Raw genomic sequence first — 14,381 nt, forward strand, 5'->3', positions numbered from 1 at the left:
GCCAAAGGTGGGAAAGGTCCTCTGGGAGGAGAGACTAACTTGTATAAAGGGTAAGAGGAATATGTTATCACGGGGGCCTCGGGGGCACCCACATATGTAGCGTGTGGGAGGTGCCGGCATGAGGCTGGATTATCTTGACTGTGCGGCCTTTGCTCATCCTGCCGCTTCTGACCTGAGGGTCCAGGTGACCCTGCATTTGGGGCCTTTGGGGCCTTTGGGGCCTTAGAGCTTTTGGGGGACAATGGAGTGTGTTATTGTTTTTTAAATTATCTGTTTTATCTGTAGGCCTGGCTAGGAATCAATTAAGGCATAGACGTTTTGTTATATTTTAAAATAGCCTTAGTTAACCTGGGGCAGGGCAGATATCAATCCTCCAAACTACCTCCCATAGTGGGACAGGCATTGGATCCCTGCCTCAATCCCGTGCCATCTGCTTCCAATAACTTCTATCAAGTTAGCTCCCATCCATAATCCCAAATATTCGCTAATGTTCTTCATCTGGGCCGGATTCTCCGTCCACGCCGGCCATCTGCTTCTTCACCATCTAACCCATGGCGGCCTTCCTCTCTTCACTTCAGTCTCTCTCCTTTCTCCTCGTGGCGGTCCTTCTTCTTCCCAGAATTCCTCTGTCTCCTAACCCCACCTATCTCCTCTGCCCTGCCCTGGTGGGATGGCTTTTTATTAAACAAAAGGGTGGGTCAGACAACTAGCACTAATTAGCATCAAAATACATCAGATTATTCCCACCCCCCAACAGAGTGTCTTTCCTGGCTCAGGAGAGCTGGTTCACCTCTCAGCTGTCTTTCTGGGCTGTGTGACTTTAGGCACAGTACCTACCCTCTCTGGATCTCAGCATCCTCACCTGAAAATAGGCTTCGTGAAACCTACTTGCAGGATTATAATTCCTGTCTCTTCGCTCCTCCACTTCTGCCGAGAGGCCCCCAGCTCACGGAGAGGAAATGCATCCCTTAACCCTAACCCTAACCTTCCTAACGCTGCAACCCTTTAATACAGCTCAGTGGTGGTGACCCTCGACCGCAAAATCATTCGGTTGCTACTTCAACACTGTAATTCTGCTACTGTTGTAAATTGTAACGTAAACATCTGCTATGCAGGATAGCTGATGTGTGAGCCTTGTGAAAGGGTCGTGGCCCTACAAGTTGGGAACCGCTGTCTGTGTCCAGGAGAATCTGGGGGCCGGACAAGCACATCCCCAGGCCCAGCCCCTCCCTCTCCCTGCTCAACTCGCCTCCGCAGCAGCCTTACCTCACAGTGGACTGGTACACAAGGTCCTCTCTCTTACGGTAATTTTCCATGTGTGAGTAGTTGGTGGAGAACATAGCGTCAAAGGTGAAGATCTTCTGCTTGATGGTGCCACCATCTGTCACCTACCACAGAACAGAGGAGCCACAGGTGAGTGCCCCGACTGGCCCTGGCCACTGCTTTCCTCAGGAGCTGCCCTTGGTCTGTCCCTGCCCTCTGCTGCTGAAGATTCCCACCCGAATGCTACCCACCTTTTAGATCCACAGAGGCTGCCTGACATTGATAGCCTTCAAATCTAAGCACCTGCTGACAGCTTAGGAATTTAAAAGAGAACCAGGGGCCTATGAGCTGGCTCAGAAGGTAAAGAAGCTTGAGGCCAAAGCCTGGCAAGTTGATTCCTGGGCAGAAGGAGAGATCTGACTCCTTCTAGTTGTCCTCTGACCTCCCCAGGCACTGAGCCTTTCACAGGCTCAAGAGTGCCAGCTTGGGAGCAGGGAGCCTCTGGACTTTCAATTCTGGCATGGAAGGGGGGGCCCTCTGAGGTCCTGCAGGCATGAGGGGGGAGAGCTAGCAGCCTCTCCTCCATGTGGGTCTTACCATGCTCCAGGAGATGCTAACGCTAGCATGGCCCAGGGAATTGTGGATGGGAACAGAATGGGCTTTGCAGAGTGAGCTATGGAATCAGGGCCTGGGCCAGAGCCTTAGTCAGTAGAGAGAAAGGGAGGGGTCCTGCTAGCTAGTTAAGAGGCGGGAGGCAGAGGGTCATCAGCGTGCAAAAGCTCATGGTAAGATAAATAAGCTACATTGCAACTTTTTCTGCCTTTTAGTGTAATCATCATCATCATCATCATCATCATCATCATCATCATCATTATTATTATTATTATGTGCATGCACATGATGTGTGGGGTGTGAGGTGACTGTAGAGGTCAGAGGACAACTTTGTGAAGCCATTTCTCTCCTTCCACCATGTGGGCTCCGGAGATCAGCCTCAAGGCACCAGCCTTGAGCAAGAAGCATTTTTACGGATTGAGTCATCTCATCAGTCCAAGATACCGCAGCCATTTCTGATAAGTCCTGGGGGGCGGGGGTTAGGCCCAGAATGATATGGGAACCCAGAGGAGGGGAAAGCCCACTTTTGACGGGGGGGGGGGGCGGGGAGAGCTCCCACAAGGGAGTTTCTTCAGCAGGAAGTGCAAGAGTCAGCCCAGAAGAGCACGGCTGTCCAGGCAGAGAGATGGGTGGGAGCCAAGGCCAGAAGCCAAGAGGCACCAGCTCAGCTGCCTCTGTGAAAGTGACTCTGCTTGGAATGCCTGGAGCAGAGGGAGAGGGACCCTGGGGATTCTGACAGGAGAAATGTCACCACTGAGAACCCAAGGACAAAGCCATGCCCTTCCCCCACAGCCACCAGTCACCGGGGTTGGGGGGGGCGGTCAGATTTAGATTCTGCTTATAAACTCCTCTGGTCTTCCAGAAGAAAGTCCAGAGAGGTGGCAAAAACCAGAGGCCGAGACCCAGTATTGGGCAGAAGGGGTCAGTCAGCATGGGACACTTGCTTTTGTGTTTCTGTAGGCACCCCATGGGACAGAAGAAGGCCACAGATCTCCATTACACCTGAGTGCGTGAGGAGGCTAGGGAGGGAGGGGGCTTTAGGATGTAGCAGCAAAGACAGGGTCTTGCTGTTCACAGCTGATGAAGAGCCAGACCCAAGTGTGTGTGTGTGTGTGTGGTGGTGGGGAGCTCCCCAGCAACACCGCCCGACGCGCACGCCCGGTCTCCACTGCCTCCCGCTAATGAAAGCGTTACTCCACAAAGCAGCAAGGTATGTGTTGTCACTGTTTCAATTATTTATCTGTTTACTCGGCTACAGTTTTCCGCTTGTCTCAGCAACTCTATTATAGACCGCGAGCTTGCAGCCTCTCGCCGCTCAGCTGGGCTCCACGCTAACAGCCTGCGACGGGCAGCCTCATGCCTAGACCTGGAGAAGTGGAATTAACTCCCTGCGGCTCCTTGGGTAGGAGCTGGGGAGGGGGAGGGGCATGCTGCCAGGGAGGTGGTCAGGGATGGGGAGGTACTGAGAGTGGCCTCCCCAGGCATTTGTCCCCTGACTGGGAGGACTGGCCTCTCTGAGCTCATTTGTACCCAGGCTGACTTAGACTCCATCTGTGTGGTTTAGAAAACACATTTGGTGCCAGCTTCTATCGGGGTACCAACTGTGTCACCCACTGGCCACATCTGTTACCTGCCCCATAGACTGGGAGCAACCAAAAATAAAGGGTACCTCTGGGAGTACCAGTGCTAGGTGGAAAGATGCTAACACATTCATGGATTTTTTTTTTTAAAAGTAACTCTGAGTGGGATCTTCAGTAGGACTTCCTTTGCCTGGTTTCCTCTCAGCCCTCACCAAACCTATTAATTTCCCTTTTTTTGTCCCTATCTGTGTAGCCTGACTTCTCACCTCACCTGCTCTGTTAAAGGACCTGGGTCCCAGAGTAGGACGGCAGCATAGAGGAAGAGAGCTGTGATGTGTGAGACAAGGCGGCTGGCATGTGGCTCCATGCTGGCACTTGCCCAGGAAGGACACCCCTTTGGGACACTCACAGCATGCTTCTGAGGCTGACTTCTTAACCCAGTGCATGCCCTGCAATGGACAGGCTGGGGCAGGGTCTGGGGGGGTGGAAGGGGCTGGGTGGCTTAGGGGATTTCAAATCAGAACAACCTGGGGTGCCCTGCCTGGGGTAGGTCCACTGCTCCCCTCTTCCCAACCCTTCAAGGATGTTTTAGCCCCTTAGATACACCGAGGTGCTTTTCTACCAGGGCTCTCAACTGGAAGACAATTTTACTTATTTATTTTGTTATTCCATGTGTGTGAATGTTTTGTCTGTCTGTATGTCTGCACACTATATGCATGCAGTGCCTGTGGAGGCCAGAAGAGGGCGCTAGATTCCCCACCCCCACCCCCACCCCCAGAACTGAAGTTACAGATGGTTGTGAGCTACCGTGTGGGTGCTAGGAATGGAATCCAGATCCTCTGCAAGAATAGCAAATGATCTTAATTGCTGTGCTACCGTTTTAGCCCCCCCGGGAGGCAATTCTGACCCCCTTCTTGCCAGAGGACATGGCATATTCTGGGGATATGAGGTTGTCACCATGCAGGTCCTGGCATATAACTGATCCTTTGGAGGAAGAGGACCCACATCAGAGCATTCCCTGGGACATGGGGGTAACATAGTAAAAAAAAAAAGCTGGGTGTGGTAGCCCACATGTGTAATCCCCAGCACTGAGAGGTTGGGGACAGGAGGATGGGGGTGACTCTCTGGTCATTGAGTCTAGCCTAAGCATCAAGCACCCGTTTAAAACCAACATGAATGGCACTTGAGGGATTTCTCGACACAAGGTTGGCCTTTGGCCTCCATGTGCACACCCACACACGCCTGCACACACCCACACCTGCACACATGACCACGTACATGCAAACATGTACACGAATACGTATGCACACACATGGGCATGTATACCTATATGTGTGTGCATGTGTATCTGCACATGCACATATGTGTCGAAGTTGGGAAACCTTCCATCTCTCATCTGTGTGCCCCATGCCCCGGTGCCCTGGGAAGACAGGTCAATAGGTGATAACAAGCCACGTTACAACTGAAAACACAGCTGAGACCCTCCACTGGCGCCCCCAGCACTCCATGACCATCCTGCCAGGCTGGCAAGGTGGTCTCACCTTGAGGAGCAGCTGCAGCAGTGTGAGAAAAGCAGTAAGTTCCCAGCAGCCCCCTGGCTCCAGCCTCGCTTGCCTTCAGGTACAGCTTTTTATCTCCTTCTAAAACTCGCAGCCCTCATCGCCCCAATCTCAAATTTCACTCCATTTTTTTTTTATTACACAACGGAAGGGGGAAAAAAATCTGTCAGTAAAACTGTCTCCTCAAATTTATTCGCCGGGACTGAGGGTTTTATGACTGGGAAAATACACTCGCCCCCGCACGTACACACACCCCCATACCCCAGATAAAGCAAGGAAGAATTACCTGGGCTATAAATCCCTGGCGCAGGCCAAGGCGCAGGAGAGCCTCAAGGACGAGCCTGCTTTTCTTTGGTTTTATTTACATTTTTTCTTCTTCTTCTTCTTCTTTTTTTTTTAAGCAGTCTCTGGCTGTGCTGAAACTCACCACAAGAAATCCGGCCTGGCCTTCAACTTGTGAGTGTATGCTGTGCCTCTACATATAGAACCACTGGGATTCCAAGTATCTAGTTCCTTAGTTCTTAGTCACAGCTTTTCCTCTGGGGCAGCATGCAAGCCTGTCCTCCCCCTCCCCCCCCCCCTTTTTTTTAATCTTGGCTGTTTGCTGGAGAAAAGGGACCAGATGTTTGGACCACCGCCTGCGCTCTGATGCTCCCATCGGTCAGAAGTTGTGAGGTAAGGCTGGGCCATAAGCTGTGGGCAAGGGTGGTAAGTATATGAGACACAGGCATAGTTTCCATCCTCAGGCAAGAGGAAGGCAGAGGCCATGGCACACTGACAGTTCCTTATGTCCCGTTCAGGGTCTGGTGAGGGCAGAGCTCAGGAGACATGAGTGGATAGGGCAAGTCTGCAGTGGCAGGCAGGATGCTCTGGAAGGTGCAGAGTTCTCTGGGATGGGAGGTGATCAGAAAAGCCTTCTTGGAGAAGGTGTGTAGGTTCAGCTAGACTGAACTGAGAAGCTTTGGGAAGGCTAGAGGGGGCACCCTTCTGGGTGTGTCTGTGAGGGTCATAGTCAGAAATTCCTAGAGGATTAACCAAAGAGAAAGGTGGTGCCAGACCATACCTGGGTCTCCTTCTTTCTCCCTCCCTTCTTCCCACCTTCTCCTCATCCCTCCCTCGCCCCCCCCCCCCCCCGCCCTGAGAGACTTTGCTCTGTCTCTATCCCCTTCTGACCACCTCTGACCTAAGGCTCCAAAACCGTGAGCTGAACCAATCCTTCCTTCCTTGAAACTGAAGTTTCCTCGGGCATTTTGTCACAGTAACAGACTGGTTGGCACAGCTGAGTCTGTGGGGACAGCAAGCCTGGGCCTCTCCCCACACTGTCACATGTGTGATGTCTGTCACTAGCTCTGGGCTCTTGAATAGTAGGCTTACCTCTCAGATCTCTTTTTCCCACCTGTAGCCTGGGGATGGGGCCCCTGTGGACTTACAATTCATCCTTGTGGGGACTTAGGAGGAAGCATCTTACAGGGTGTCTAGTCCTCCCCCACCCTCTTGGCTGGTGCTAGACATCACAGGCTTCTATGAAAGCCTGAGGTTCCAGAACCTTGGAACTAAGCAATGGCACAGCCCAAAGAAGGGACCAGAAGGCCCGTGGTGGGATGGTGGGCTCGGGGAAGGATGCAGGACACAGATCTGACTCTCAACCCTCAGAAGAGCCAAGCAGCCAAGGATGCTTTGAGCAGAACCTGGAGGGGTTCTCTGAGACACCCCCATGATGCCATGGTGCAGGAGCTATGGGGAGACAGACAGACAGACAGACATGAGACTGGCAAGTTACTGAGTCATGTTGCCAAGCCCCACCCGAGGACCAGGGCGTGTGGCTTCTTCCTTCCCCAAGGAAGATTCTAGATTCTCCCACTGTACATTTTCACACTCAGTTACTTTTCTTGCTGCTGTGATAGCATTATCTGAGAATCTCCATAAAGAAGGAAGGGTTTATTTTTCCTCACAGCCCATCATGGTGGGAAGACATGGAGGTAGGAGCTGGAGGCGGCTGGTCACATCACATCTACCGTCAGGAAGCAGAGAGAGAGATGGATGCTGGGGCACTGTCTCCTTCCTATTCAGCATGGGACCCCAGCCTATGGGATGGTACCACCCACTTTCAAGGTGAGCTTCTCACCTCAGTTAGCCTCATCTAGAAATTCTCTTGCAGACATGGCCATGTATGGGTCTCCATGATGATTCTAAATCCAGATACACTGACAGTCAATAACGATTAACCCTCACACATGGGTAACTGAAATTACAGAGAGTAATGTCCTACGTAGGGGACTGACCATGGCCAGCGCATGTTGAGTTCTTACTGTGTGCTCAGCATTGCTTGCAAGTACAGACTCACACATATGGACACGTGTTCAGTATATGTTAGTGACAATCATATTCCAAGGAACCATATTGTATGGCCAGGTTGGGCAGCTAGCACACAGTAGGTGCTTTGGGCAGGCCAGTACACAGTAGGTGCTTTTTTTTTTTTTTTTTGGGAAAAAAAATAAAGGGGTTCCTGCCCTGTCAACCTTTCTGCTATGAGTTCCCCCAAGTTATTAGCTATAAATTCTCTCTGTACTATATACTAATCTAGGCCTCAATTTCCCTAAATGTTCCATGAAGAAAACAAGGTCTGGTAGCCTCTGAAGACTGTCTACGTGCATGGCCTCAGTGGTGTGGCTCTAGGCAGCCATCCCTAGCTGACCACAGTTTGTTGCATCCTTCCACCATGCCATCAGTGCCAGTCCCCCGTCCCCACCTCCAGCAACCCTGGCTGGGGCCAGGCCAGATGGATTTACAAGTGGACTCCTAGAAGCAAGGCCAATGGATGAAGTCCAGCCAGCAGCAGGAGGGGCCACTGGTCAGCCAGCCATGTTTTAATTTGAAAAAACAAATAAGTCTTCAACCTCAGCCTTCCCACCAATACCCCTAGACGCCACCTTCCATAAAAGGAAAAAAAAAAAAAAGACCTAAGAAGAAAAAAGGGAGGGGGGATCACCTCTTCCTCCCCCCGAGCCTTTCTCTTTGTGTTCCACAAAACCAATTACAGGTTGGAAATAGCTGTAATAAACTTGATATCCCACTTACGGGCCAATCCCGCTGCGGCCAGGAAGTGTAATAGTGGCGGAGAGTGGAAACTGCGGGTTTGTGGAGCTGTTTAAATTGCCTGCCTACATTACTCCACTCCTCTCCAGCGGGGAAGGAATTCGCTCTCCTGGAAATGGAGCAGCTGAGGTCTCCGTGTCCTGGGCGGCGCAAGGGAGTGTTTGCAAGGCAGACTTTAATGAACTGATTAGAGGCGGAGGGATGGATAGCCCCTGGGAGCTTACATCAGCCAGGCACAGGTTCAAGTCCCCAGCAAGGCCACTCACACTCCCTGCCAGCGAATGAGAGCGAGGCTGGCTTTCTAGTACTATAGCCGATGAAAAGAACATCCATTATGTAATGCAAGTGACTGAACGCAGGACCGAACTATATCGGGGTGGGGGGGGTGGCTCTGAGCCTCAGTGGGTAGAGTGTCAGCCGAGCATGAGCATGCATAAAGCCCCAGACTGCACACCTCTAATCCCAGCACTCAGGTGGTGGAGGCAGGAGGATGAGAAGTTCAAGGTCATCCTCAGTACAGTGAGTTGGAGGTAAGCTGGGGCTACCTGAGACCCTATCTTGAACGCTGTAAGAAATAGGCAGGCACTTGTAAAACATGAAAGGAAACAGCTACTGCTGCTGCCCTAGAATTTCAATTCTGATCTAGACAGTGCTGTGGAAGACAATAAAAAGTGATTCTAGAAACTTCTGCAACACAACCATTACCCAGTGGCCCCTTCCTCATGCTGCTAAACCCTGTGTGTCTGGCACGGGGACAAGCACACAGTAGGTCCTTAATGAACACTTATTAAATAAGTGCACAGCTCAGCAAAGCAAGGTGTAGTTTCTCCAGGGCCCCTGTCCTTCGCTCCCTTGGTTTGATACTTGAACCAAGAGAGTTGAGTAGGGACCCAAGAAGACATCATGTGAACCAAGCTTCATCACTCAGGTGGAGTTGGACCCGAGGCTACAGCCTGAGTCCCTCGTGTGCCCAAGATTAGCTTTTTTCTTGCAAGGTTTGGTTTGTGCTGATGCTATGATAGCCAAGCAGATGTGTGTGGGGCCAGGATACAGTGGAATTGGGAGAAGCCGGAGTAGGGTTGAGTTGTGTCCAACCACAGAGGTCTCATCTTGAGACTGGTAGAAGTGAAGATCACTCTCTTCCCTGCTCCTGGGCCTGAATGTCCTGGGCACACGGGCACATGGGCACATGGGCACACAGCATGTGTAGTAGTCCTGCACCTCCCACCTCTGCCTCACCAGAGAAAGTTACCTAGTCACTGTGAGGTTAAACTTCCTCTCTCCTTATAAGGTCATGTCCAGCAAGCACCTGGAATTCCTCTTCATGCAAATAAGGCATTGGCCCCAGCCAATGATACACACCCACCCCAAAAAGCCTCTACCCACTCCCCAGATGTTTAAACAGCCTTTGTTTCCCCCTCCCCTAATTAAACAAGCTGCCTATTGAAGCCTGCCTCCTGAAGTCTGCTTCTCGCCTGGCTCACCTGACACCTGAGGTCTCCATCACCCCTGGCCTACTCCTGCCTCCTGCTTCCTCCCCTCAGGATCCACTGGCCACAGTCTGAGGGATGACCTCATCCAAGAAGGGTGGGTGGGTGGGTGGAGTGGAGCCCAAGCTGCAGACGTGAACAGTAAGGAGCTGGCTTGTCTATCCAGCTCTGCAGTTCCTGATTCCACCAGAAGGGTGGCAGCATAGAGCTAGTAGTGCTGTCTGTGTGTGTGCCAGAGGTGTAGGGAGAATGTGGGGTGTGGCGGGTATCAGGGTGAACAGATTCTAGCATGAGAAGAATATTCACTTAGACTCTATGGAAATAAAATCACAGTCAGCGAGGGAATGTCACCTGCCCAGGCTGCATGCCTGGCATGAGGTGAACTGGACATTTGAACACGGGTCTGACACTGAAAATGTTATAGGAAGGCCTTGGGGAGGGGAAACAGGTCAGGGTCAAGAGACAGGTGTTTTAGAGGAGGGGAACCTGGGCAAAGATGCTCAGGAAGAAAAGCATGGATGCGGAGGGGACATTCACTTTATGGTCCTCTGGGTTTGGGAGGGCACAGAGTGTCTGGTGGTCTTATTGCCATGGCAACCCTGGACTACTCTTCCTATAAAGCTCCTGCTCACCTGACCTCTACCCTGGAGGGGAGCTGTAGCCTCAGATGCAGAGCTGAGGGAGGATGTGTGCTAGCCAAGGAGGAGGACAAACAAACAAACAAACAAACAAAGCTCCTAACTTAAGGGCCACTCACCCCTCTAAGCACCAACTCCGCCCTGCTGTGTCACCTCTGTGAGCTCCCGCTCCTGGCAAGGCTGGGCTGGGCTGATTGGCTTCCCTAGCGTGTGTGGGAGATCCGGTGTTGACAGAGACAGCTGGTATCATAAATTGCCTTGTCTCATCTGGTTATGGTGTGATGGCAGACAGGCACTCAGGGACAAGACAGGGAGGGGGTGACGATGAGAACGGTAGAGGAGAGCGGAGTGGCTGCCAGCTAGCTTCCTGTGTGTCCTGAGCTTGCCATGTGGGCAGGTGAGCAGACAGGTGTGATGGCTGTACTAATGGGGGGGGTGTGTGTGTGTGCAGCCAGCTTATGTGGATGAGCATATGTAAAAATAAAGTCTACATCCTGGGGTATGGTGAGATATGTCTGGGATGTGGTGGTGATGGTGGTGGTGTGTGTATGTGTAAATGTTTGTTCTTTTTATGGGGAGTGGGGTACTCTCATGTCTGTCTGTGGCACATTGTGAGCATGCCCCCATCCAGCGGCAAACCCAGTTGTCATGTCCCCTCCTGGTTCTGTGACTCAAGGTGGAGTAACTAAAGATACTGGCTGGGGTAGGGTGTGTAAATGTCTGACGACGGATGCCAGGCTGTTTCCACAGGAGTGCAAGAGCATCAGACTGGCTGGCCCTACATCTCCCACACCTAGACAAGACTCCCTGGGCCCTCAAAGTCCACTAGATCCCACATCATCTCCTGGGTACCCTCCTCCCCATTGCAAGGCTAGCAAGCAGGGAGCAAGAGACAGGAAAGATGCCATAAGACTGGGGCTGGACCATTGCACTTCAGAGCACAGCACGCCCTGATTCACCCTGCAGAGCTGAGCGGGGTAGTGTTTGCTCTCCCAGGTGAGTGTGCATCTCTAAATCTCACATCTCCCTTCCTTGCTTTCCTCAGCTGTGAGTCATGGGTAGGAGGAGCACAGCCTGAGCACCGGAGGATGCTCTGGATTCTGTGTGTCGGGCAGTGTCAGGCCTTGGGGGTAGGAGGAGTATACCCTAAGAGCACTGGAAGACACTCTAGATTCTGTGTATTGGATAGTGTCACGCTTCAGGGGTAGGAGGATCACAACCTGGGAGCACCAGAGGATGCTCTTGATTCCATGTGTCGCATAGTGTCAGACCTCAGATACAGTGGGAATCCCATTGTCAACTGTGGGACGTGGCACAGGTTGGTATTATTTATTCCACCGAGTGGAAATGGGGAGCCACCAAAAGCATTAAGCAGAGCCCAGGGATATCAAATGGACCCTAACTGCTGTACACACAGTGGACCTCAAACTAGTGCCCAAAGCTGCGGAAAGAGACCCTTTTCTGGGTCTTCTTCATGGCTGCTAATTTGATCTTCAGATTTCAGGAGCAGTCTGGGCAGATGCTGGGCACAGTAGACTGGTTGGGTCCTATCTAGTCCCAGGATCCGTGTCACAGAGCCCTGCTGTGACATCCCTACAGCATTCCAATACTCACCCAGTAAAAGCCCTGTGCCACCCTGTCTGAAAGCACACCTGTGTAGACACCGTCACTGTAGGACAGCTGCCTGGCTTGGGCCGATCAGTCCAACTGGCGCCATCAGGAAGGGTGCCAGTCCCTGGGGAGGGCCCTTGTTGTGACAATGAGGCTGGGCCCCCATGCTCAGTGTTACTGCAGACAGTTGGGCCGTGTCAGCAGGTCTGGCCGCCAGTAGACCCATGGCTGTGGCCATCAGCAGCTCACGCCAGGCTGTGCACCTGCTATACCAGGGCAGCTACACTGCAGACCGTGTTGGCTGGCATCTCCCGCCCTGTGTAATTAACACGGCATCGTAGGCAGCTCAGCGAAGCGGAGCCCGTCCGCCTGTCCATCTGCTGGCTGCTTCCGGGGACGGGTCCTTTAACACAAGCTCAGCAGCCTGCCTGCTAGGGAGGAAAGAGTCCTGAAGTGATGATGGCTGAGGATCTGGGCCCCATCTCTGTACAGCCACTGGCAGGGCATGCTGGGAATTTTACATTCCATCTCTTAGCCTCAGTCTCCTAATTTGTTCAATGGAACTGGCATGGCTCACCTCTGAATTCTCATCCTGCCTGCTGTAGGAAAGTTTAGCCAATAGGTAGACTTTGGGTGGCACAGTTAGGGGCCATATTGGACCTTGTAGATTGTGGTCACTTATTTCTCATTCAGCAAGGATGTCCTGGGTTTCTGCTCTTTCCCATAGATTGTTCTAGGAGCAAGGGGTGTGGCTGTGAGGTCTCTTTCCTTCTGCAGCCTGTGTTGTAGTAGGAGGAGATGAACAATTAATCAAATTAAAGACAACAAAAGCATATTGTGTAGGGAGGGGGCGTGTCCTCATTTGGCGTAGGTGGTGAGCAGGGCACATCAGAGCGGGTGGCTGGGGAGGAGGGCCAAAAGCTCAGGAGAGGAGGCAGGGACTGGAGTCCTCTGGAGTCCTGGGGACAGCCCTGGGACAGGCATGCACTCTATACTGCACAGATGGGGATTGGAGGTGCTGAGTCCTGTGACTTTGTGTTTTGGCCACTGCTCTCTTCTTCTCAGTATATTCAACATCTGGAAGAGTGTGAGCAATTTAAAAGCCAGTCTCAGTGTACATGGCACCTGGCACCTGGCACCTGGCACCTGGCCTCAGCACTGGGACTGAAACCTGTGGATGGGTCTGGTCTCTGTCACTTCTGGCATCCCCCTGCCTCACTCACTTTATCCATTGCCTGATAAACCACATACATCAATTTGCCTGGCTCCTAAATCTCCTGCGTAGATGCCACGATTTAGAGTTCACAGTCCATTATTGAGTCTTTTCTTTTTCCTTTTAAGGTGATATTTGCATACCGTGAATTGCAAAAACCTCCAGGGCCCCTTTCGTGTGTGTGTGTGTGTGTGTGTGTGTGTGTGTGTGTGTGTGTGTGTGTGTGTGTGTGAGTGCACACGCTGTGTGACTTTGGGTGCCTGCATATGTGTGGGTTCAGTGTGGAGAACTGAGGTCAACCTTGGGAGTCACTCCACAGGCCAGTCTGTCTGCCTTGTTGATTGAGACAGGGTCTCTACTGGCCTGGAACTTCACCAAGTAGCCTAGGTTGACTGACCAGCAAGCTTCTAGCAATTCAAACTCAGGGCCTCACACTTTTACTAACTGAGCCATTTTCCCAACCCAGACTACATCATCTTAGCGGTAGATTTTGTGGGCTTCTACCAGAGACGTTTAGAAACTTGTCTCAAGATACACAAAGGCACATTAATTATGAAACTGGGTCTCACACAGAGGCCCTGACTCCCTACCAGAGCCCAGAGGGTGACCAATGTTCTACAGGCCACAGTGGAGATGGCTCCCAGCTTGGGTCTTTGTGAAGGGTACACGGAATTTCCATTGCCCCTCTGCTGAGCAAGGGGCATGTTCTATTGAGAAGGGAGACAGAACTGAACAGTCTGGAGTTGGTTCTTATTACAAGGCAGCTGTCCAATAAAGATCACTCAGTATATTTAAAAAAAAAAAAAAAAAACTTTACCTGGCTTTGAACAAACAACTTGGTATTATTACAACCAGGGGGGAAAAGTCCCATTTGCTTTTCATTATAGATCTGGTATGTTTTGTTTTCTTGTTCCCAGAGAGCCAGGACTGTGTGTACAGAATTACTGGGGGGTGGGGGGGGGGTGGGAGGTGGGAGGTGGGGGTGGGGGTGGGGATGGGAAGCATGTCAGGTCTGGAGTCATGCAGCCTTGGGTCCACATTCTGGGTGGCCCGATGAGAGACTCAGACCAGGCATCTCCGTTGGGAGCTTCAGGCTCCCCATCTGGAAAACGGGGTGCAGCAGACGCCTTCCCAAGGTGAAGCAAGGACAAAAATGAGTGGTCCACAGTCACTGTCTTGTGTGTCCCCTGATCTCAGGGACAACTGGTGGGCCACAGCCAGGCACACCTACAGCTTTCAGAGACCCACAGGCAAAGGGAGCGCCTAGCAGGCTCTGTGCTAGGAAGCAAGCCCCTAAAATAGTCAGGCACACGAACCTG

The 14,381-nt window shown here is 52.0% G+C and overlaps 1 protein-coding gene across 1 annotated transcript in view; it reads right to left on the minus strand.

Moving 5' to 3' along the window:
- Positions 1–14,381, minus strand: part of Igsf21 (immunoglobin superfamily member 21) — a 212,568-nt gene that overhangs the window by 70,915 nt on the left and 127,272 nt on the right. Inside the window, exon 3 of the mRNA XM_051171820.1 lies at positions 1,267–1,388. Within this exon, the coding sequence (XP_051027777.1) occupies positions 1,267–1,388 (122 nt within the window). The remainder of the gene's footprint in view (positions 1–1,266; positions 1,389–14,381) is intronic.

Source organism: Acomys russatus, chromosome 29 (assembly GCF_903995435.1).
Source record: "Acomys russatus chromosome 29, mAcoRus1.1, whole genome shotgun sequence".
NCBI lineage: Eukaryota > Metazoa > Chordata > Mammalia > Rodentia > Muridae > Acomys > Acomys russatus.